We start from the raw sequence: 26,340 nt of genomic DNA, 5'->3' as shown, positions 1-26,340 counted from the left end.
AAAATGACATCTAAAATATCCAGTCATGAACAATTGGAAAGGTTATGGAAAAGTCGTGGAAATTCATTGGTCAAAAAATGTGGCTGCCATTTGTTTGTGGGAGCAAAATGTTGTGAAATAGCAGCCATTCCAAAATGGTTTCCATTACAAAAAAAGTTATTATCTTAATCAAATATTATTTATACACACAGTGACCACTTTATTAGGTACACTTGTACACCTACTTATTCATATGATTATCTAATCAGCCGATTGTGTGGCAGCAATGCAATGCATAAAATCATGCCGATACAGCTCAGGAGCTTCAGTCAATGTTCACATCAACTATGAGAATGGGGGGGGAAATGTGATCTCAGTGATTACGACCGTGGCATGATTTTTGATGCCAGACAGGCTAGTTTGAGTATTTCTGTTAACTGCTGATCTCCTGGGGTTTTCAGAAATACTCGAACCAGCCCGTCTGGCACTAAAAATCATGCCACGGTCGAAATCACTGAGATACATTTTTTTTTTCCCATTTTGATGGTTGATGTGAACATTACCTGAAGCTTCATTTTATGCACTGCACTGCTGCCACACGACTGGCTGATTAGATAATCATGAATAAGTAGGTGTACCTAATAAAGTGGTCACTGAGTGTATTTATTATTATATTTGTCTTGTCTTCCAGTTGTTGTTGTTTTTTTTTAGCATATATCTAACAACATTTATGCATTAAAAAAATCTATTTGACAATGGGGTAAGAAAAGTAAACTTCATTCAAGATATATTCTCTGAAAACATGTTTTATTATCTACACATTTGTACACGTTTCACCTCTCAAATAAATGTATTTTGTTTTAAGGATGTTTTGACATTTTTACTGCAAAACAAAGCAGACTGATTAAGCAGTGTGTTGGTCTTTTGCTATTGTATCTTGGCAATGTGCCATTCTTCAATGATCAGATAATCGAATTAAAACACTTCGCACAGCAAGCTTAAAACCAGAAGGGCTCATTTTCATAGCTGAGGCTGCGTGGATTCTGCTGAGGCCATGTTTTCTCCTTTAGAGTCTAACCCCATTGTACCTCCAGCTTCAAAACCCTGCCAATCTTCCTCAGGGAATCACAAGAGAAGATCTTCGAAATGTCAGCCTGACAGAAGCACTTTTCACTGCCCTCGCCACCACTGCAGCAGAGCCACGGGAGGATGGAAAGGGGTCACTAACCGTATGCGCATGTGTGCGTTTGCATGTTTGCAGCGGTATGCTTTATATCACCACACTAGGGTGCAGATATGCATGAACAGCACTTAAATCACTGTGGCTAAGTTAAGCAAAGAGTGTTTGTGGACACTTTCGCTCTTTTTTTTCTGCTGTGCTCTGGAAGTGAGCCCCTTGGCAGACCCCTTTGACCTTTCCAAAATGTTACTGGCCATTTGGCATGGCAGCCGCAGCTAATACAACTTTCATAATCATGAATTTTTTTTTAATTCCAATCCCGCTCTAGGCCTTGGGCTAACCTGGACCATGGTACCCTGAGACCATGAGAGAGAGAGATGGAGAAAGAGAGAGGCACATGTGCAAGGTTGTGGCTTGATGTTTCATCATTTTACCCCCTGAGTTTTGACATGTTAACATTTGGGGAAATGTAAGTGGAAGGCATTTCGACTCTTGAAATGAAAATAATGTTTTGAGGCATTGCAACCCTCTCCCTTCCTCGTACACATATTCTTGGGACTAGCCTGGTAATTGCACACATCTGGGCAGGGGTCAACAAGAAATAGTGGTTTCTTGGTCTAAACATTGCTTAGAAACTACTGATGCCATATGAGTACAGTGGGGCTGGGATTAAAAATCTAATTAAAACCTGGGAATGAACAAAGTTTAAGGATTTTGAAAAATGCAAAACAAAGAAATTTGAAGTTGTAAAATTAATTAGAAATACTTATGATTCTGCACTATTTCTAGGCCACTAATCAAATAAGTTAATTTTGTTCATTTACCATGTTAACGCCTTTGAATGAAATGTCAGATTTCCTTGCTTCCATTGAAGCTCACAAGATGCTCTCTAGAACATTCTCAAATCATGCTGGGATAACATGCATCATCAGGTTTTGCTTATGAAGTCCATGCCAGCTCGAATGCATGTAGTCATTAAAGCAAAACGAGGACAAACCAAATAAAATAAATAAATAAATAAATAAAAAGTAATAGTTAAAAAAAAAAAAATTCATTCAAATTGTTATGCTGATAATACATTTAATAATAATAATAAAAATTATTAAATTAGAAAACTGCAGAAAACTGCAAAATAGAAGTACTCTCACTAGTGGTCTCAGATTTTGAACCCCACTGTATTCTCTCTGTCCACTTTGCAGGGGGGATGTTCGAAAATTCAGAAATGGTCATGATGCTGATGTAAATGTCTTGGGTTTTAAGGCTGAAAGCCCCCACACAGAAACACAGATGTACATCTGCATGAGTCATCAGAGAAGGGATTATGCAAGCTGCCCCCTGGTCCTTGTACAGAGTTTCATAATGACCTCCCAACACACTAATGAAGCTGACTTGCCATCACCATTTATGGGGCCATATTCTTCTCCGTAACTAAGCGCTCTGACTTTTTCATTTCATTGTGACCTTTTACGCATACATTTACATGATCGCATGAGTTTGTGTATGTGTGGACAGTGTCTTTTTAACTATAAATAGGTATAGAGCTGTTTCTCATATATGTAGGTGTACAGAACAATCCTGTTTAGAAAGCGAGAGAGACTAACAGACTGGGGAAAGACACTCACGGTTGGCAGAGTTTGATGAGGTCCTGGTCGGTGGTCCCAGGCGGAAGGCCCCGGATGTACAGGTTGGTTTTACTGAGCTGCTCCGCTGCACTGTGGCTGCTGCTGTTGGTGCTGGGGCTTGGCGGAGCCATGGGAGGTGGGGGCAAGGCATATGACTGCTGCATGACAGAGAGAGAGAGAGAGATAGTAGTTGTTATGGATAATTGACATGATTTAAATGAGATTACTGTAATACTCACGGTTAAACCACATGATCTTGTGACTTGGAAGATAACAAATAAGAATCTCAAATGGGAATCTTTAGCCACAGTGTGTGAGCATATAACATGCCTTTAGGTGAAGAGTTTATGAATCAGTCAGCCTTAGTCAGGGTAGAATGAAAATGAGGCTGTGAGGGATGGATGTGCAGTCCGTTTAATAAGTTGTTCAGTATTAATGTGTAGCACCCTGTCTAGGTTGCTCATATTAAAATGCTGCCTACATTGGAAGTGCATTCAGTTGATTATCGCTAGCTTTCTATTTCTGATGCGTTGCATAGCTGCTCCAGTCACTTTATTTTCCCTTTCCATTTGAAATAAAATTGTCATTTTACAAATATCATGTTTGATTTTTTTGTTCTGAATTTTATTTCTTATATATTTGAATAATAATTTAAATAATTGAATTTTTGAATATTTAAATAATTTATAATGCCCTTCTCCATCTATTAATGAATTACTGTGGGCATGATAGCAAGAAAATGTACACAAATATCTCTTTAAAACAAAAATCCATAGTGCAGCATTAATTGCGCCAGGTTAATAGTGCTGAGTTTTGTGAATCATGCACAATCAACAGTATAATTAGACTAATTTACACACAAAGGAAGTGTGTTTGCACTGAAAATAATGTCAGTGACTTAATATAAACACGGCACAGTGCTATTTCAGTGCATTAAGCTACTGTTCATTTGAAAAGGCATTCATTTCGCTACGTATATGCCTCTCATCTACACTAAAATGCTGTTTTCTTCTACCGAAAACAGAGTGATCCGAAAACACTCTCCATTGATGATAGGAAACTTAAAACAGTGTTTTAAAACAAAAACTAATTAGTGTGGATGCAGCCTAAGATACAGGGTTTTTGCGCTCAGATAACATGCGTTGAAGTGCTGCAAATGTTTTGTGAATTCCCCCCCTCTGAGATAACGCCACTTTGACGCTATTTCTGTCTATAAAAAGATATATTTTCAGTGTTTTGTCAGCTGAACGCTCAACACCAAGGTACCCAACAGTACAAACTATTGAACTACTGTACATCTATCCCTCACAGCCTTGTTTTCTTTTGCGTCAATTTAAATATGGCATCTACCCATTGGACCTTTAGAGCTGCATGCACAAAAAGAGTTCAGTGCTTTCTGACTGACACGGCAGGCAGATATAGAAACATCACTGTGACAGCATAACTATGGCATGAGAACTATTATTTATGTGTGTGTGATTTCCTTGTGAAGTCTATGTAATGGAATGTGTGTATGTGTGTGTGAGTGTGTCTGGCGTAGGCTCTCTCTGTGTTTGTGATAATCATTGGCTGTCAGTTGCGCTGTACACTGGCAAGTCTCCCCTGGCATTAATCTATTACCTGCACTTCCCCACAGCCTACAGTTTCCTTCAGACAGACAGACAGACAGACACAAAGAGAAGAAGATGGGCCTATGGCGGACTGAATATATTGTGCATTCATATACTTCACACACCCTTCAGCCTCAGGCTACAGTTATGAATGAAGCCACTGAGTTCTAAGGAATACAACACACAGACAGGGAACAGGAGAAGACAAATTGCCATCAAAACAGACATTTGTTTTACTGTCCGTATGAGCTAAGATGAAAATATATACCCCATGTTAAGATTGAAAAGGTAGGATATTTTTATCGAATATGAATATGAATAAGAATATGAGAAGACAAAGAGACCATAGAATGAACAACACGCACAAACACACATAAAGGGTCGTTCACACAGAACACACTTTTGCGTTCTTTCTGTGCTACATTTACATTTTGTTTGTCAATTTAAACACGTACAGTACCAGAAAGATGTCTTTGGTCGTTACTGTGCACCTCGTGCAATGAGCATTGTGTTTTTACGACACTGTGTCTTTGTCAGAAAAGTTTCTCTCGTATTTTGTCTGCCGGATTCACAACAGGTGCATACACAAATAAATTTGTTACTCTTGTTCTAATGTTGATGAATCTGGATTACTCTAAATGAGGGAGCGTGTTCCCATTGTTAGTAATTAGCATAAAACACGGCTAAACCGTCTCTATATAAGGATTTTCCGCAAAAAATCTCTCTAATTAGGCACTTACATGTTAAAGTCATCAGGAGTCTGTTACTTTTGCGTACATGTGTTTGAGTTGGTTTTACATTTTATCATAAATTAAAAAAAATAAACATTTTATATATATATATATATATATATATATATATATATATATATATATATATATAAGAGCAAACTTATTGATGAATTAATTTCTGGGTGAAAACAACATGCTCACAAACAGGTTTGATGCACAATTATATGCATAAACTCAGTCAGGTAGCAAATGAAACCCAAATCAAGTTAAAAATATTTTATTTGTTTTGACACATAGCAGATCAATGTCAGTTTTAATACAATAGACCAATCTGATGAAATTTGGGATAAGAATATTTTCATAGGGACAAGCATATCGAGTGTTTATATTAGCGACGATGTATGAAAGTTAAAACGAAAGCGCACTGGCCAACCCTGGGATTCGTGCATAGAAAATGTTTAATTCTGTCATCATTTACTCGCCCTTATGTTTATATGAACCCGTATGACTTTTTAGTGTTTCATGGAATAAAGAAAGAGATGTAAGGTAGCATGACAGTCTCAGTCACCATTTACTTTCATTGTTGGAAAAATGCTGCAATGAAAGTCAGTGGTGACTCCATCTGTGGTCCACCAAAGAAATAAAGTCAAACGGTTAGGGTTTTGGGTGAACCATCCCTTTAATGGGCCTTTACACATGCTTTCTGTTCAATTGCATTGCATTCTGTCAAGGTATCTTTAATGCAAATACAAGACCCTAATTCTAATATGGGCTCTGTCCTAAAAACTGTGTGCCTCATAATGCCAGAGACCACTACATAAAATTTGTATACAATAAATACACCCAATTCCCAGAAACTATGCACACCATATGCGTGTCTGACATGCCTGACATGGCTTCAGGCAATCATACACACACACGCACACGACCTGACTGCACAAAAAGCTTCCTGTGTGAGTAGAGGCTTATCAGACCCACCCGGCCCTCTCTTTGGCAGATCGGGGGCCCGGCCTTTTGCAACATGATGCTGGGACGGAGACAGACCGAGCGCAAGAGAGCAAAAGCTCGACTGATCAAAGTGCTCGCTGCAGACACCTCTTTCAGCCAATTTGTGCAGCTGTCAGGGGCACGGAGATAGCGCGTCGTGGTGTGTAGTGTGTCAGAAGTCATGATGGGGGAAGCCTTTGAAACGTCAAAGGCGTTCACTCCATCGTCAGATTACAGGGAAAGGGGAGAGAGGATGTTGCCTGTACAACGGACTCAAACAGGACTCTCACACACACACTAAAAAATCCCATTTAGTACTACATGCCACTTTAGCTGAGGCACTTAACTTGGCCGATGAGGCACAAGGAGACAAATTGCCTGATGATATGTGTGCTATTATGTTACACACATGTTGTTTGTAACACATTAACACTAGTGATGGGAAGTCCGATTCTTTTCTGCAAACCGGTTCTTTCGGATGGTTCGTTTCAATGAACCGGTTTTAAAAAAAACGATTCACCAGTTCTTTTACATCATCGAGTAATGACGTGACTTTACATAATGCTACTACTCCGGCATCGTAGAATTCAAACACTTTCAATAAAGCCAAACACATGCTGTTTATTAAATTTTATTCAATTAAGTTATAATAAGGGTGTTTATTGTCATCAGTGTTTCATTCAGTGATCTTACAATACATCCAAGTTTTTGAAACCGAAAGCACCCAATACTGACACTGATATACAAACGCTGATGTTCTATGTCTAAAGCATATAAAGTGATTAAAATAATACTAATCAACTAATCCTTTTTTTACAGAAACCATGATCCAGCTCATAACAACTTCATATATAGTCAGCATGCACATTACTCAATATTAAAATACATTTACATATCTCGATTGAAACGTTTCACCCCTCATTCAAGTCCTCGGTTCACGCATGCTCATCAGCAGCTCACTCATCAGCAGTTTTCAGTGTTATGTCCGAAAGAGGCGATTCTCAGTTCAGTGTACTGGTGTCTTGCGAACTGCTGTGATCGACTTAATGTACTGTTGACTCAAGTGCTGCTGTGAACGGATCAGTGTGCTGTTGACTCGAGAACTGCTGCGAACGACTCAATGTACTGTTGACTTTAGTGCTGCTGTACCCAGATCAGTGTACAGTTCAGTCGAGAACTGCTGCGAATGACTCAATGTACTGTTGACACGAGAGCTGCTGTCCCCGGATCAGTGTCCTAATAACTGGAGATCTGCCGCGAGCGACTCATTGTACTGTTGACTCGAGAGCTGCTGTCCCCGGATCAGTGTACTGTTGACTCAAGAGCTGCTGTCCCCGGATCAGTGTACTGTTCACTCGAGAACTGCTGCGAGCAAATCTATGCACTGTTGACCCGAGAGCTGCTGTCCCTGGATCAGTGTACTGTTCACTCGAGAACTGCTGCGAGTGACTCAATGTACTGTTGACACGAGAGCTGCTGTCCCCAGATCAGTGTCCTATTGACTCGAGAACTGCTGCGAGCAACTCATTGTACTGTTGACTCGAGAGCTGCTGTCCCCGGATCAGTGTACTGTTCACTCGAGAACTGCTGCGAGCAAATCTATGCACTGTTGACCCGAGAGCTGCTGTCCCTGGATCAGTGTACTGTTCACTCGAGAACTGCTGCGAGTGACTCAATGTACTGTTGACATGAGAGCTGCTGTCCCTGGATCAGTGTCCTATTGACTTGAGAACTTCTGCGAGCAACTCATTGTACTGTTGACTCGAGAGCTGCTGTCCCCAGATCAGTGTACTGTTGACTCGAGAACTGCTGTGAGCGAATCTATGCACTGTTGACCCGAGAGCTGCTGTCCCTGGATCAGTGTACTGTTCACTCGAGAACTGCTGCGAGTGACTCAATGTACTGTTGACACGAGAGCTGCTGTCCCCAGATCAGTGTCCTATTGACTCGAGAACTTCTGCGAGCAACTCATTGTACTGTTGACTCGAGAGCTGCTGTCCCCGGATCAGTGTACTGTTCACTCGAGAACTGCTGCGAGCAAATCTATGCACTGTTGACCCGAGAGCTGCTGTCCCTGGATCAGTGTACTGTTCACTCGAGAACTGCTGCGAGTGACTCAATGTACTGTTGACATGAGAGCTGCTGTCCCTGGATCAGTGTCCTATTGACTTGAGAACTTCTGCGAGCAACTCATTGTACTGTTGACTCGAGAGCTGCTGTCCCCAGATCAGTGTACTGTTGACTCGAGAACTGCTGTGAGCGAATCTATGCACTGTTGACCTGTGTGCTGCTGTCCCCGGATCAGTGTACTGTTCACTCGAGAACTGCTGCGAGTGACTCAATGCACTGCTGACGTGAGAGCTGCTATCCCCGGTCAGTGCACTACTGACTCGAGAACTGCTGCGAGTGATTCAATGTACTTTTGACTGAAGAGCCACGGTCCCTGGATCAGTGTACTGTTGACTCGAGAACTGCTGCAAGCGAATCTATGTACTGTTGACTCGAGAGCTCCTGTCCCCGGATCAGTGTACTGTTGACTCGAGAGCTGCTGTCCCTGGATCAGTGTACTGTTTAATTTGAGAACTTTTGTGACCAGATCATCTTTATACATTGATAAAACGGTAATACAATCATTTTATAAACATATTTCCAGTATGTTTTATTTGTTTTACTTTCTACTTTTCAACAAAATACACCAGAAACATACATTTCGCCCCCCTTAATGACACGGCACATGCATTCTCAGTATCAGCAGCTCATCAGTTCTCAGTATGTCGGACACCTCCGAAAGATTGTCTACTGTTGTCTACAGTGTACTGTTGATTCGAGAACTGTTGCGAGCGACTCATACTGTTGACTCGAGAACTGTTGCGACTGGAGTGTTCAGTCTGATTTGTGAACTAGTTGGAGCAGTTCAATGCAAAGAAAAGTTAGGAAAAGCAGATATCAGCAGCTCTAGAATCATTTTACTCCCGGTTATCAGCTCATTTCGAGTCAAAGTGTCAGGCACGTCTGAGAGACAGGTTAAGATGGCGTAACTTGTGGATCAGTGTTGACTCGAGATGCGAACTGTTTCAAACGATTCAGTCCGATTTGGTGTACTGGTTCAACTCGTTCACTAAAAAGAACCGGTTTAAAAGATTGATTTGTTCACGATATGGGTTTTTCAATGGCCAATGCTGATATCCAGTGAGCAGGGTGGTCGATAGGCCGATATAATGCAGATATATCACACAATTAGATCTAATAGTAAATTAACTTGGCTCAAAAATGAGCTAATTTTAGCATTAAACTGAATTTTAAATTGTATTAATCTATATAAATTGCAATTACAATATCAATGGGGATAATCAACAATTATGATTTTTGTCATAATTGCGCTGCACTAATTGTAAATATTTGATATACTGTATCTCCAAGCACTACATAGTTGCAAGCAGTTGTGCTCATGCAGACTACACGAGAATGAGTCTGGCTTGCGTCATTCGCCTCTTCCCCACTATCTCCTGACATCTATTTTCAACAGCTTTCAATAAAAGTGCCAAAAATGTTGTTTTTTTTCCCTACATGGCCCTTTTAGTTATTATTGATTTCGCCTTTCAGAGATGTTGACAAAAGTTACTTATCTGCTAATTAAGCAATTTCTCCCTTTTATTGCGCATCTCCTTCTCTTTCCCTCTCTTGTTCCTTTCTTCCATCAATCTAATGACTGTAGTCTGTCCATCCACCCCCCCCCCTTCTTCCGCAGCCTGGTGTCTCCTCCTCCCCTCCGCCCCCCTCCTCTACTATGGATAAATCCACTCCACCCTCCCTCTCACCCTTCGTATCCCAGGGTTGGTCATTGCGCAGCCGGGCTCTGCTCTTTATTAAAGGGTGAGTGATGAGCACACACATTATCTCCACTCTGCACGCCCAGATAGCCTTAATTTCCCTAAAGAGTACTCCAATCACCAAACAATTAGTACTTCCTGGAGAGCCCTCGAAAATGGGTTTCGAATGGCCGCCCCTGCTCCCTCCCTCTGTCTGTCTGTCTGCCTTGCTCTCTCTCATTATTTCTCCTCCACTGTTCTTCGGAGAGAGAGACTGACCTCTATCAGGTCAGCTTTTTTGTGCTGCCTGTTAAGTATGTGGAGTTAACCCCTGCCTCCGCCAACTGTGATTGTGCTTAGCTGTGGAAATGTACATGTGTGTGAGTGTGCAGTATATACGCTTGCATATGAAATATTCTACCTGTATTATATCAGTGGAAAACAGCGGTACAATGCAAAAAGTCTCTTAATTAATCACTATTTAGGTATTCAAAAAAAAGTGTCTTCAAAAACATTCTAAAACATTCAGATGAATGTATCTGAGAAGCAAAACTGCATGAGATTTTATAGCTGCATCTGAATTTGCATACTGTCAAAGTATTACAGCATTAGATGAAGAATGTACTTCTTGGCCTTTAATAAAGTATGTTATTTAGATATGCAGGTAAGTAGTATGAAAAGATTCCCAGACATATGTCGAACAGGAACATGGGCATTGTCCCGTGACCCTAATATATAACTTAACAAAACCGCATAAATAACTGTGGTTTATCTACTGTGGTTTTGTCAAACAAGAGCAACTTAACCACATGTAAATTTCTTGGTGTATATATAGCACTTACAGTGGAAAAGAGCATTTATTTCTGACGTCTCCTGAACACCCATGGCACTATGAGATAGTAAAGTGTTCAGTGGATGTGCACTTCAGAATCTTGCCGGTTGCAGTAGGTCATCCTAGTATTTCTCGCCTACTGCATTATGAGTATTCGGCAGTACAACTCAACTGACTACATGTTGGAAGTATGCAAATTTGGACATGCTGTAAGATTTGTTTTCAGAGAATATCTTTAAGTAGTTTACCTTTCTTACCCTATTGGCATTTTTTTCTTGTCTAACATAATTTTGTGAGGTTTATGCTTAAAGGAATGTTCTGGGTTCAGTACAAGTTAAGCTCAATCGACAGCATTTGTGGCATAATGTTGATTACCACAAATATTAATTTCGACTTGTCGACTTTTCTTTAACAAAAGCAAAAATCTGAGTTACAATGAGGCACTTACAATGGAAGTGAATGGGGCCAATTTTTGAACATTAAAATACTCACTGTTTCAAAAGTATAGCCACAAGACATAAAGGATATGCGTGCAAACATGATTTTAGTGTGATAAAATCACTTACTTACCTTTTCTGTGTAAAGTTATAGCCAGTTTTACAACTTTGTTACCATGACGATGTAATGTCAACAAACCCAAAAATGACTGTAAAAATTATGATCTAAACAACTTTACAGCTCAAATAATACACAAGTTTTAACAGAAGAATTAATGCAAGTGCATTTATAAAATTATAAGCTTCACATTTCTGTTTAATCCCTCCAAAAACTGGCCACATTAACTTTTATTGTCCCCCATTCACTTCCATTAAAAGTGCCTCACTGTCACCTCGATTTTTGCCTTTTTTTAAGAAAAGGAGGGATGAGTCGAAATTTATTTTTGTGGTAATCATCATTATGCCACAAATGCTCTCGAGTGAGCTTAACTTGTATGGAAGCTGGAACATTCCTTTAAAACAAGAAAAAACAAAACAATTTATCAATGTTGAAATAAAAATAAAAATTAATTTAACATATATTTTCTGAAAAAAGCCTTACACAATTTTGCTTATCAAGTGAATTTATCTTGTTTTCAGGATATTTAGATATTTTTACTAGAAGACAAGACAAAATTACTGAAGAAAAGGATTTTTTTGTAGAGCACATATGCTAAATTACTGTATTTGTTATGCCATACATGTATTGACATAACATTTTCCCCCCAAATTGTGCAGGAAAACTATATTTTCCATAACAATTTAGTTGAACCCCTATCTCCACCAACTATAATTATGCTTAGGCTGCAGAAAAGTTCTTGTGAATATATATAAAATATTATTCTCATATTATTGCAACTGAACACGCCACACCAAATACAGTATGCTGCATTGCCTCATATGTGATTTGCCATGTGTTTTGTTATCATTTTTTCAATCACTTTTCCCAATTGTGCAGGAAAACTTATGCACTTTCTTTAACATTATAGTTTAACCTCTGTCTCCACCAAGTGTGAATATGCTTAGGCTACAAACGTGTACATATGTGTGCTCAATTATGTTACAAAATATTCTCCCCATATCATGGCAATGGAACACATCCCATATGCTGCATTGCTGCATGTGAGATGCCATATGTGTTTTCATTTCCATTCATTTCCAAATGTGCAGGAAAGCTTATATATTATCAATAACATTATAGTTTAATCCTTGTCACCACCAAGTGCGATTATGCCTTGGCTATGAAAGTGTATGTGTGTGCACAGTGTTTGTTCATGAGGATACATATGAAACATTATACTGCATATACCCCATATACTGCATTGCCGCATGTGATTCACCATATGTATTTTGCCACCATTTTTTTCCCACAATTGTGGAGGAAAAAGTCTCAAAGTTAAAAACAGTTCCATAACAATTTGGTTTCTCCTGCAGAGTGTATTCCCAACACACGCACATGCAAGTGTTCTCGGCCTTGCTCCTGATGGTAGTGATTGATAGCACAAGCCGTAACCCTGTCGTTGCAGGGTCCAGAGCAGGACACAGCGAGCATTGCTCTCCTTCCCTCAACTCTACCCCTGGGGCCCCTTGGGACAAGGGAAAGAATGCCGGCTATTTAGGGAAAGGGTTTGAGAGCCACTGCATCCAGACAGCACAGGCCAGAGGAAGCCCCAAAGATTACACTGTGCTCTCTGCACACACACACACACACACACACCCCCAGTGTACATAAAAACATGTCTCTATCTGACCCAGAAATGTACAGTATTACCACATGCATTAGCCCATTAGGCTCTCAAGAAGATCTATATGTTAGGGTTATTGCAGCGAAGGGATATTTCTTGAAGAGAGAGAGAGAGAGAGAGAGAGAGAGAGAGAGAGAGAGAGAGAGAGAGAGAGGTTCACGCCCTCTGTGCATGTGGGCATTGAGTGCTTCATGCCATTAAAGCTGCTATTCGATAGTATGTTGCATTAGAGTCTCTTTGAATTGCAGAATGACTTATGAAATAAAAGGTGGCCCAACATCTATAACTGGGCTTTCTTTTGTGCAGGAGACATGGAAGGAGATCATTATGAGAGGATTACTGATGAAATGATAATGGGTTTTTCTTTGTCAGAATTGCATGCATGACATTGAATCTGCCATTGGCTTGTTGCTGAAACAAAGGACACTTGAAGGTGAACATGTCAATAATATAGTTGTCAGCCATATCAGCATTTCTGTGCTGAAAAGACAAGCATATGTGTTATGGATATTGATGTGATGGTTTCCCATCAGACTTCCTTGGTCAACCAGCTTTGCAAAAAAGGTGATGCTGGTCCACCAGCAAGACCAGCACCAAACCGTCATGACAAATCACCAGCTAAGCAGGTGATTTAGCATGGCTCCCAGAGGAGGCAGGGAACGCAAAAACATTTGGATAAGAAAATATTTGAGAGTTCAAAAATAAACCAAAAAACTATATATTAAGAAATATGACACCAAAACTTACTGTGTTAAAACTAAGGTCCTAAAGAGTGGCGTAAATGTGAAAAAGTAATAATAAATATGGCGGGAAGCAGTGCCTCTTTAGCTCTATAATTGGATGATAACTGGCTGCGAATGGGATAATGCCCACCTATCATGTTCACAACCAGTCTGCTAATCAGTCTGAATGGGTCAAACTGGTGGAAATGGAACGACTATTTACAGTGTGAACAACACCACTTTCCGTTACATCCGAAAAGAACAAAAATCTTTGAGCAAGCAGTTTTAGCGAGTATTCATTTTGGTCAAACAAATTAAAGGTGCATGGCATGTGACTGTCATTACACCAGGGTTCCCACCCTTTTTGAACAATGAATTTCCATGAATTTCCAAGTGTTTGTGACTTCTGGATACAGATTTTTAAAAACCATTTTGATTCAGACCGATTTGCTAACGGATCATTTAGACCAATTTGTGAATTGTTTCAACTAATTAACTGAAAAGAACTGAAACCACATACGGAGGTAATCAAAAACGTATGTGACCGCATCACATTTCAGATGTAAATGCTAATGCGTTAATACAGGTACTCCACTAAAACAACTGATAATTCTGCTTGAAATGTTGTGTTTGTACTCAGATTTCAAATGCATCTGAGAGAAACAGCATGCCATTTATTTAGCACTTTCTTGGTCTTTCAGGAATTTTTTGCTGTTTATAATCAAGCAGTAACACATTGACAAAGTGATTGATGTATGTCGTCATGAAATCAGAGACCCTCCCCTTGAAATCCGAACACAAGTGGTCACATAAGATGAATTTATGACACATATCTGTTACTGTATATTTCTCATTGTTTACACACCCTCATGCTGTTTCAAATTGTATGACTTTCTTTCTTCCTTAGAACCCAAAGAGAGATGTTAGGCCTCAGTCACTATTTACTTACATTGCATCTTTTTATTCATACAATAAAAGTGAAAAGTGATTGAGACTATCAATCCCTAACATTCTGCCTCACATCTCCCTTTTCCACAGAAGAACAAAAGTAATAAAGGTTTGGAACAACATGTTCATCAAGAATTTTCATTTTTTTGGGTGAACTATTCTTTACTGGAAAGTAAAATACAAAAATATCAAAGTATTGTTTGAATGTTGAGTTTCGAATGGAACTGGGACATCAATTTCACATTGGACTAAATCATCCCAAACCCAGAAAGGGGACTTTGCCTCATCATTTCAATTAAACAGGCCACTACTCATATGTACCAAATAAAAAACATGTGAACCTGGGAAAACAGACCAAACACAGTCCAGGTGTCGACAGTAAAAGTCTTGATAAAGTTCACTCCCCTCCGAGAGCCTTTCTTACCCAAGTCTTTCATGTCTTTGACCCTGTGAGAAACTACAAAGTGAAACAGACCACACACAGATGAAACAGGTACCTAAGCGCAGGTTCGTCCCCTCGAAATTCTCTCTATTGGCTGAAATGTGAGGACAAATAAGCTGGCTTTCATTTAGAAGAAACACGCTGCTCCGGACGCCCAACCACAATCCAGCTGCAGCGTGTTTGTTTGTAGCTTGCTAGCCTACTTAGCATTGCTTATTCATCTACGCTCATCATTTTATGCTTTGACATTTTACAGCGTGCTTAATTTTTTTTCCCACTTTTCTAATGTTTCAACTGCATTTATATTACCGCGCCCACCCATTTTCTTTCTTTTTCCGCTTGTCTACATCTCTCATTTCTACTGCGTGCATTCATTTTCTCCTCTGTGTTTTGCACAGATTATTGCATCAATCTCAAACATCTACTGATCAGGAACTAACACAACAACACCAAACAATTGTGTGAGGGATTCACATCGATCTCAAATCCTCGCTGCTCAAGAACAACCACAACAACAACAACAAACAATTGCGGTAAGTCATGACATCCGCTCATATTATTGCTTCCTGCATTGCATGCCGCATGTTTACTATAGCTTCTTCTGTCAGCACTGAGGGTTTACATGTGATAAATGTAAGGAATTTGTCAGGCTGACGGAGAAGGTTAATAAGTTAGAGACATGCATCCGAATGCTAGTGGAGGTCAGTGAGAAAGAGATGCCGGTAGATACTGTTTCGGATGCGGGCAATACAGCGAGCAACACACACACTTTGGTTCCGGCTGTAGATTTGGGTGACATCTTGGCAGCATACTCGCTCAGCAAAGCAACACCACTCTCCCGTTCCTGTTAGGGTCCCCAGTGATGCATCCACTGAGAATCATTTTGAAAGAGCCTTGGTCATATGTGATTCTATTTTAAGGAACGTGGAAATAGAGACTCCAGCCACTATTGTTAAATGCATTTCTGGTGCCAAAGCATCTGACATCAGATCAAATTTACAAGTGCTGGCTAATGCTAAACTTAGATTTTCCTAAAATTGTTATTTATGTCGGCACTAATGATGTCCGGATTCGCCAGTCAGAGATCACTAGAGATAATGTTAAAAAGGTGTGTTGTAGCATCTGGACCAATCAGACACACAATTATTCATTATTTAATGAATAATCCAACAGATGTCTCAAGACCATCCAAGTAGGCCCAAGCAGACTCCAAGATGTCTGCTCTCCCACTGAACATTATCAGCTTTTGCTCCCCCTTTGCTGACATAGGTCCAGCAACTAGTGGACTTCAGAGACATTCCAGGTGGGGGAAGGTAGCCACATGCAAAAGCAGAGGAATGTGGAGAAAGTAAACTCACTCCATTCCCCCATTGGAAAGACACATAAAGCCCATAAAACAGACTTTTCTTCATTAATTTATAGACAAACAGTTCTATAAATGAACATGCATATCCCCAGGACATTGTGTTATGATTATTACTGTCTTGTATAGTGTCTTTTGTACTGTATACTGTTTTATGCATGCTTTATGACAGAACCACTAGATAATTTAAAATTATTGGTATCATGCTTCCTATCAAATTAATCATTGTGTGACACTCTGCACATTGGTGTATCTCACCACCTTATAGCATGCATTGTATGCTTGTTATATTAATCAGAGCGTAAAGGGGCACAAACTGCTAGCTTACTCCAATCATGCAAATGAGTCAGCTTCCAAACAAAGGAACGTTTCCCGCTGGAAAATTGCACCTTTCTCATTGGCCAAACCAAACTCGAGAGGAGTGACCTCCCTCTGGAGTTAAAGGGCACTGTCAGAGTGACTTCCCTCTCTCTTCCTTCTCTTCTTCTCTCACTCTCTGTCCCTTCTTCACCCGGTCCGACCGCGAGGTCGCGATCCGACAGGCCTCAACACATCAAGCCATGTGTAAATTCCTCAACCATAACAGAGTCAAACTAACACCACAAGTTCATCATAATTTCTTCATTCAACACGGAAGAAACTGATTGCAACTTCAACACCATCGACTCAAGGAACCATCAAGACTTTCTCCTGAGACTTCATCCGAGCACTCTATCAACAGCCAAGGCATTGTAAGTATTGTACAATTAACTAACTAAACAGAGGTTTAGTATAAGCTGTGAACCCCTTTGTTAACAAAGGTGCTTTGAAGTAAGAAACTGATGGTTCTTTCAGATGGTTAAATGACTCTTTTCATAGCTTCATTCCCCTGTTCTGTTCCGGTTTCATTCACTTTCACTTTTCCATTTCCCATGTATGCGTGATTTGTGTGTATGTGTTTGTTTAGATTAGTTATGTGTTCTTGATTTAGCTAAATAAAGCTTTTGTGTACATTCTTGTGAGTTGATTCTGGTCTGCTTGTAAAGCAACGTCAATTTAACGATTTGATCACAGCTACATGCTGAGAAAGAGTTATTTTACTGTGGCCATGAAAAATATATGTCAAATATATGTCAGACACTGTAATATGCTCTGGTCCCCTCCCTGCTCATCGTGGTGACGAGGTTTATAGTAGATTAATGTCACTGAATAGCTGTATATCTGAGTGGTGTCCAGAGAATAGCATAGGATTCATAGACAATTGGAAGAGTTTTAACGGTAGACCTGACCTGCTAAAGAGAGACGGACTCCATCCATCCAGGGAAGGTGCCGCTCTCCTCTCTAGTAATTTGGCTCATAGTCTTAATAGTGATAGTATTTGACTAACTGGGGCCCAGGTCAGGAAGCAGACAAACTGGCTCCCCCAGGTTATTGTTATAAACATGAGCCTCGCCTGAAGGGTCGAGGAGGAGGTGTTGCTGCAATTTACAGTGAAGTTTTTGGTGTTACTCAAAGGACAGGATATAAGTTTAAATCTTTTGAACTAATAATGCTTAATGTGACACTGTCAGATACAATTAAAAAATCTCTGTTGTCTTTTGCCCTTGCTACAGTATATAGATCACCCAGGCCGTATTCTGATTTCCTTGGTGAATTTGCAAATCAGATCTAGTAGTTACTGTGGACAGAACTTTAATTGTTGGTAACTTCAACATTCACATAGATAATGAAAATGACACGTTGGGATTAGCATTTATCGATATTCTAAACTCTCTTGGAGTCAGACAAAATGTGACAGGACCAACTCATCGCCATATTCATATGCTAGACTTAATTCTGTCATATGGAGTTGATATCGATACTATAGAAATCCTGTCGTAGAGCGATGACATCTCAGATCATTACCTTGTCTCTTGTATGCTGCGATCAGCTGATGTTATTCAATCTACACAACGCTATTGTTCAACTATTCTTTTGACCACTAAAGATAGCTTCATTAATAATCTTCCATATTTATCTCATATACTCATTAAACCAACAAGTCTAGAAGAACTTGAAGTAATACCAGAAAATATAAATACAGTCTTCTTTAGCACTCTTGATAGTGTCGCCCCCCTTTGATTAAAGAAAATTAAAGAAAAAAGCCCCGCACCATGGTACAATGATCACACTCATGCTCTCAAATGAGCAGCTCAGAAAATGGAGCACAAGTGGAAGATTACAAAACTAGAGGTATTTCATGGTGCATGGATAGTGTCTGTAGCTACAGACAGGCACTAAAAGCTGCCAGGTCAGCATATTTTAGCAAACTCATAAAAAATAACCACAACAAACCTAGGTGTTTATTCAGTACTGTGGCTAAATTGGTTAGGAATAAAGCCTCGACTGAACCAGATATTCTATCGCAGCACAATAATAATTACTTCATGAATTTCTTTATTGATAACATTGAAATAATCAGAAATAAAATTGGAATTATGTAATCATCTGTCACAGTACCACAGAAAACAGTATCTCATAATTTTCCTTATGAGCAACTTCAATCCTTCGCTGTCATGTTCATGAAGAGCTAACAAAACTTATCGAAACATCAAAAGCCACAACATAAATGTTAGATCCAATACCAACTAAGCTCTTAAAAGAGATATTCCCTGTAATCTCAGAACCTCTTCTTAATATTATTAACTCGCTATCCTTAGGACATGTCCCAAGAAACTTTAAAATGGCAGTTATCAGACTGCTTATTAAAAAGCCATAGCTTGATCCTGGAGAATTGGCTGATTATAGACCAATTTCAAATCACCCGTTTATGTTGAAAATACTAGAAAAGGTTGTGTCCTCCCAACTATGTTAATTTCTACAGAGAAATAGTATATATGAACAATTTCAGTCAGGATTTAGGCCCCATCACAGTACAGAGACTGCACTTATCAGAGTTACAAATGACTTGCTCTTATCATCTGATCGTAGATGCATTTCTCTTCTAGTGCTTTTAGATCTTAGTCCTGCCTTCGATACCATAGATCACGACATTCTCTTAAATAGGACTGAGAATTATGTTGGCATTTGTGGACTTGCATTTTCATGGTTTAGGCCCTATTCACCAGACCGCTACCACTTTGTCTGTTTAAATTAGGAATTGTCAAATCAAACAAAAGTTAAGTATAGAGTGCCACAGGGATCAGTTTTAGGGCCTCAGCTTTTCTCCTTATATATGCTTCCCCTGGGAGATATTATCAGAAATCGTGGAATAAGTTTCCACTGTTATGTCAACGATACCCAACTTTATATTTCTTCGAAACCTGATGAAATTTCACAGTTCTCCAAAGTAGCAGAGTGTATCAATGAAATCAAAGATTGGATGACCATAAATTTCCTTCTACTCAATTCCGACAAAACAGAGATACTAATTATTGGACCAAAAGCCTCTAAAAATAAGCTGCTAAAATATAATTTGACTCTCGATGGATGTAATGTTGCATCTTCTTCTACAGTGAAGAACTTAGGTGTTATATCTGATACCAATCTGTCCTTTGAAAATCAAATGTCCAATGTTTGTAGAACAGCATTCTTCCACCTGAGAAATATTGCTAAGTTATGACACATGCTCTGTGTTGCTGATGCCGAAAAACTAATTAATCCGTTCATGACCTCAAGACTAGATTATTTAAATGCATTACTGGGAGGATGTCCTGCAAGTTCAATAAATAAACTTCAATTGGTTCAAAATGCAGCAGCCAGAGTGCTGACTAGAACCAAGAAATATGATCATATTAGCCCCATTTTATAATCGTTACATTGGCTACCTGTTAAATTTCATATTAATTAAAAAATGTTGTTAACTACGTAAAAAGCTTTGAATGGTCTAGCTGCGCAGTACTTAAGTGACCTTCTACCAGGCTATATTCCATCACATTCATTACGATCGCAAAATTCTGGCCTGATAATAGTTCCTAGACTATCAAAATCCACAAAAGAAGGTAGATCATTTTCCTATTTGGCTCCTAAACTATGGAACAGTCTCCCTAACACTGTTCGGGATGCAGACACACTCACTCAGTTTAAGTCTAGACTACAGACTCATCTATTTAGCCAGGCATACACCTAATTTATCCATCAACTTACAATTAGGCTGCTTTAGTTAGGTTTTCCGGAACCAGAAACATTTATCATGCTCTATAACTCTGCAAAAAATTGAATGGCATCTATGCTAATATTATTCTATTTGTTTCCCTGTCTCAACCTCGGGATTCATATCCTGAGGTTGCTTGAGCTGGCCAGATCCACCCCCATTCCTGCTTGGTGTCAGACTCCACTGCTATGTGTCTCTGAGTGATGATGACTAAATGCAGCCGGTGCTAGCCAGACATCACTTCAGTCTATTACGATGGACTTCAGGGGATGAACTGATGCCAACTCAAATCATAAGGCATGCAATACTTCATATGCCACTGCCTGAACCTTGGACTTAGGATAGACCTCACCGAAATGACCTGCTGGTTGAACTGTGATGCACCACACTGATCTCTGCCTGCATCACCGTGGTCTAATGATGGACTACACTCTTAAAATGGAATACATAGACTATCAATTAATTGCCAACAAAAGCCTTCATCGGCCAACTAACAAAGGACAATGCATCAATTTTCTGCCATTAATCCAGGCTGAACTTCAAAGACATTAGACATTAATCTTATAGTTCATACAAAATCGTTGTATAAACACTGGCCCTTAACACTTACTTAGTTTACTCATTTTAAACCATGATCTGCACTGCACATAATTAACTAATATTGGCATTATATTCATGCTGGTTAACCAGAGAGGTTATATCATATTTAATCAAACTACACAACGATGACTCTAAGACTTTATAGATATTACAGTTTCATTTTCTGTTAATGCATGATTTTCTGTAAAGCTGCTTTGAAACGATGTGTGTTGTGAAAAGCGCTATACAAATAAAAATGACTTGACTTAATGTCAGGCCCACGCACGTTAATGTCATGCACGAGTTATGCAAACATTCGTCCAGACAGTACTAACAACATCTTCCATGATGGCCTCTCTTACAACAGCACAGAGAGCAAAGGTGCACACTCAGTTTGAAATCAAACTTATCCGCCCACGCAACATATGACAATCCTTGCCTCATTCCGTGTAGAATCTGCTCACATCTGTGGCAGAATTGTTAGATCACTTGCATGGATAATCATCTCCACCTCATTATTATGCAGATACATGCTAATTTTTTTAATATATTCAATAGGCACCCCGCCTCTTTCCACGGAAAGGTCAAGGTTTAAGTTGGCATATTTAGAAACAGTGAATGCTGAGGTGCTCAGATTTTAATTGTCCATTATTCAGAGGGGGTAAAAACTTCAAATAAAGTTTACATGAAATTAAACGCAGCTCGAATTTAGGGCAAATTCTGAGTTAATTCGTACATTTAGCAGCAGCATTAGGATGGCTCTGTTTTTAATACCCCTTCCTCTGTGACCCTCAAAATCCCTGGTCTCTCAGGGGCAAGCGGTGTACATTCAAATAGGAGGAAACAATCAGAATGTGCTCATTTGCATATGAATGGGAGACGGAAGTGCACAAATCCGCAGCAGTCCATTTTAATCCGAGAATGACTTCCTCCTGTATTGTTATGAGAAACAGTCTGATAGCATTCTTGCCTCTCGTCTCCCAATCTTCCTGCTCAAATTAACATCCAAATATGCCGTTCGCTTTCGGACCAGACCGCTCGGAGAGTTGTGCAGACTGTAACAGTCTGCCAACCTCAGTTGCCCCGGCAACAAAGAGGAGGACATAGTGAGGTCTTATCAATCAATTAGAAATGTCTCTGTTCTCCAGGAGCATTGAGCCACTGGGTCATGATTTTTCCTGTTTGTCAAATTGGCCCTGGTTAGAGCTGTATCAGTATTAGAATCTTTTTTTTTTTTATTTCAAATGTCTGGAAGAATGTCAGTAAGCAGTAAGCAGTAAACTTTAGTTTAATAGACCGAACCTTTATGCAAAAAGATAATATTTTAGCAATATAATTACACTCCATTTTCCTTTATAAAACACATTTGAGGAGGACTTCACAAAGACTGAATTGTGCCCGCTGATGATTTATAGTCAATAAGTACATACATTTTGGTCTGTTTCCCACCCCAAAGCAATCATATTTCTTCAGAAGACACGGATTAAACCAATCGGGTATTGCTACACTACCTTTGTGTCCTTTTTGGAGCTTAAAAGTTTTGGACCCCATAAATAAATAAATAAAAAATAGAATAAATAAAGTATGGGTTTGGAACAACATGAGTAAATGGAGACAGTCTTTTCAGTTTTGAGGTAAACTATTCCTTTAAAATTGAAACGCTTTTCCAGTACAAGAATACAGGTATGAGTCAAGTGACTCCTAAGGAGAGAGGAAATCAGAACAGAAGAAGTCAATAAGCCTGACTCTTTTTTTTTTTTTTTTTTTTTTTTTTTTTTTGTAAAGAGTCATACACAATTCATTTAGCTGGTGAAGAGCTCACTTCCTGTGGCCTCATTAAAATTCCTTCATGAGATTTGCTTCTGCAGCCGGGCTTCCAAGAACTCCAGACAAGATTCATTCAAAGGAAGTCCTCTCTCCAAAATCTTTTTTTTTTTTTTTTCATTACCTTAAAGCTGTCTGAGAAACAGCTACTGTTAATTGCCATCACACGACAGCTGGGTGGGTTTAGGGGTCACATCTATGTTATAGTAATTTGATGGAGAAAATCATGACTTTATTCAGCACTGACAGAGATGTACATATGGTGAGATATCAAGCTAAAGGGTATTCTCCCTAAAACTGCTTTCACACTGGATGTGATTCATTTAGCAAACAAAACAAATTTAGAAGTGGGTTTAAAATACAAAGGCCCAAAATATGCTGAAACACTGGTTTAATCAAGAAAGTGAGTTAATTTTTAAAAATGTAATTTTTAGACCAACTCTCAAATACTCTCTTTCTGCCAGTTCCTTGGATATTATATTAGCAATATAAGCAATCTTAATTTTAGTTTAGAAAACACATTAGTGTTCTTTTCAAATTTAATGACTGTTCCATTAAGAGAATACAGGTATCAGAGGGACAAAGGGACTCTCAATGATACATAAAACAAACTACCACAAAAAATATACACTGAAAAAAATAAAAATAAGTCTAATTATAAAGCAATAAGTACACATTAAGTTCACATTTTCAAAAATGAAAATTCTCTCATGTGTATGACTTTCTCTCTTCTGCAGAACACAAATTAAGAATTTTAGATGAACATTTCAGCTCTGTAGGTCCTCACAATGCAAGTGAATGGGTGCCAACATTTTGAAGCTCCAAAATCCACATAAAGGGAACATAAAAGTAATCCTTATGACTCCTGTGGTTAAATCCATGTGTTTAGATACAATATGTTAGATGTGGGTGAGAAACGGAACACTTTTTAAAGGAATAGTTCACCCAAAAATGAAAATTTGCTGATAATTTACTCCAAGATGTATCTGAGGCCATCCAAGACGTATCTGAGTTTCTTTCTTCATCAAAACAGAATTTAAGACATTTAGGATTTCATTTCAGGCCTCCTCCTCTAAACAATGCAAGTGAATGTATTCCATTTTTTGACGGTCCAAAATGCATATTTAGGGTGCATCAAAATAATCCACACAACTCCAGTCGACAAATAAAGTTCTTCTGAATGCAAACGATTGATTATTTTGAGACAAAAACAATACCTATATACTTTTTATCTACAAATGTTCGCTTCCGTACATCTCTGTGACATGCGCTCATGAGAGGGATGATGTAAGCTCGTTGGTAAGGTCACACGTCACGTGGAGGAGGAGTCAGGAAACGCGTCATTGTTTACAATAGAAACTTGCACAGACCACAGACCAAGTGCCGTTCATAAACCAAAACAGTCCAAAACTATTTCAAAACAATATAAAATAAAATTAAATATAATTTCCAAATAATAATAAAAAAAAACAAAGGTAAACAATGACACGCTTCCTGACTCCTCCACATGACTCTTGACCTTACATTCACTTGCATTGTTTAGAGGAGGAGGACTGAAATGAAATCCTAAAAGTCTTAAATTCTGTTTTGACGAAGAAAGAAACTCAAATACATCTTGGATGGCCTGAGGGTGAGTAAATTATCAGCAAATTTTCATTTTTTGGTGAACTATTCCTTTAAGTCATTTTTTATCATAAATTCTCCTCCCTGCCCAGTAGGGGCGATATGAACAAAGAATGTGAATAACCAAAAACAGAAGAAGGAGAATGTGAAAGTGGAGTGACAGAGCAGGCAGGAAATTTTATAGTAAAAAGTGACTTAAATATTGATCTGTTTCTCACCCACATCTATCATATTGCCTCTGGAAATATGGATTTAACCACCAGAGTTGTCTGGAGTACTTTTTTGTTGCCCTTATGTGAATTTTGGAGCTTCAAAATTGTGTCACCCATTCACTTGCATTGTATGGACCTACAGAGCTGAAATATTCTTCAAAAAATCTTTGTTTGTGTTAAGCAGATGAAAGAAAGTCATACACATCTTGGATGGTATGAGGGTGAGTAAATGATGAGAGAATTTTCATTTTTGAGTGAACTAACCCTTTAAGATTTATGCATTTCAATTGCATGACTAATTTTCATCAAACTGACATTTTTTATCGATGTATGATTTTTTATTTTATTTTAAAATGTACGTACATTTAAATAAACTGAAACACTTTGGTACATTTATGCTTAATTTACAATAATTTAGATTATTTAAAGATGACAATTCAGTTGATGGACATTTCTAATACATTTGAAATGTGTACATCTTAAAACATGACTGCAATATGTTTTTGAGCTACAATGGTATTTTAAATTTTATTTATTTATTTATTTTTGCTATTATTACAAAAATATATCATGGAAAAAATCATAGTAATACTACACAAGGACACTACCATGATCATAATACCACGGTATTCATTGTAGTAATTTAAAGTACCATTTAAATATCATGGTAAATGAATATGGTAATCAAACAGTTTCATAGTATATGTTGAAAGTACCAGGGTATTACTGTCTGATGCTATCACTGAACCATTACTGCACAGTACATTTGTTTTGGATATAAATATATATATATAATGGTAACACTCTACTATGAGCTACGTTCTCATTAAATGTAAAGCATAGTTAGCCTAAACTACCAATGAACAATACTTTAAAAGCATTTATTACTTTTGGTTAATGGTAATTTCTACATATACTACTACATTTTTACATTAAAGAGTGTATATATTAAAATTACTTCATGTAATATGAACTAGTAACATGAACAAACAATGAACAACAGTATTTTGATTTCATTGTTAGTTCATGACACCTAATGCATGTTAACTGTTAACGAGTACAAGCTTATTGTAAAGTGTTATCAATACAATATCTGAAATATATACATTTTTAAATATGTAATGCATTAACATATTTTATTTATACATACATATTTAATAAATGTAAACTACAAGTACATTTAATGTTATATAGTTTTCATATATTTAAGCAATGATAAATGATCATTGATCATTGATCATTGAATTTGCTCAAACTAAATTGTGCACTGCTGTTCTTGGTTTCTCTCTGCAGCTACTGCACCAGAACACACACACACACACACACACACAGATGATAAAGAGTCTTACATGCTGCATGTCCTTGTGCCTCCCGCCACATTGAGTCATCAGCTCTGCACTCCATTAGTCACACATCATCAAATGTTGTCACATCATATTAGCAAAAGAGTGTGTGCGTGAGAGTGCGTGTGTGTGGTCTCCAAATTCGATCTCTATGGTGAGGCCCCCATACAGCCTTGCACTTCCACACTCATTCAAACCTAAA

General features: G+C 38.5%; 1 protein-coding gene and 1 long non-coding RNA gene across 4 annotated transcripts in view; one reads left to right on the top strand and one right to left on the bottom strand.

The window, feature by feature from the left end:
- The window catches only part of LOC127453501 (uncharacterized), a 34,998-nt gene extending 9,490 nt beyond the window's left edge, over positions 1–25,508 (top strand). Inside the window, exons 3-4 of the long non-coding RNA XR_007899419.1 lie at positions 15,482–17,177; positions 20,689–25,508. This is a non-coding gene — a long non-coding RNA (uncharacterized LOC127453501). The remainder of the gene's footprint in view (positions 1–15,481; positions 17,178–20,688) is intronic.
- Positions 1–26,340, bottom strand: part of LOC127453475 (RNA-binding motif, single-stranded-interacting protein 3-like) — a 219,435-nt gene that overhangs the window by 164,382 nt on the left and 28,713 nt on the right. For all 3 annotated transcript variants that reach the window (XM_051719866.1, XM_051719865.1, XM_051719864.1), the window contains exon 2: positions 2,782–2,939. In XM_051719866.1, the coding sequence (XP_051575826.1) occupies positions 2,782–2,939 (158 nt within the window). The remainder of the gene's footprint in view (positions 1–2,781; positions 2,940–26,340) is intronic.

This window comes from Myxocyprinus asiaticus, chromosome 15 (genome assembly GCF_019703515.2).
Source record: "Myxocyprinus asiaticus isolate MX2 ecotype Aquarium Trade chromosome 15, UBuf_Myxa_2, whole genome shotgun sequence".
Classification (NCBI taxonomy): Eukaryota; Metazoa; Chordata; class Actinopteri; order Cypriniformes; family Catostomidae; genus Myxocyprinus; species Myxocyprinus asiaticus.
Note: the sequence above shows the minus strand (reverse complement) of the source record. Positions and strands in the feature narration are given on the sequence as shown.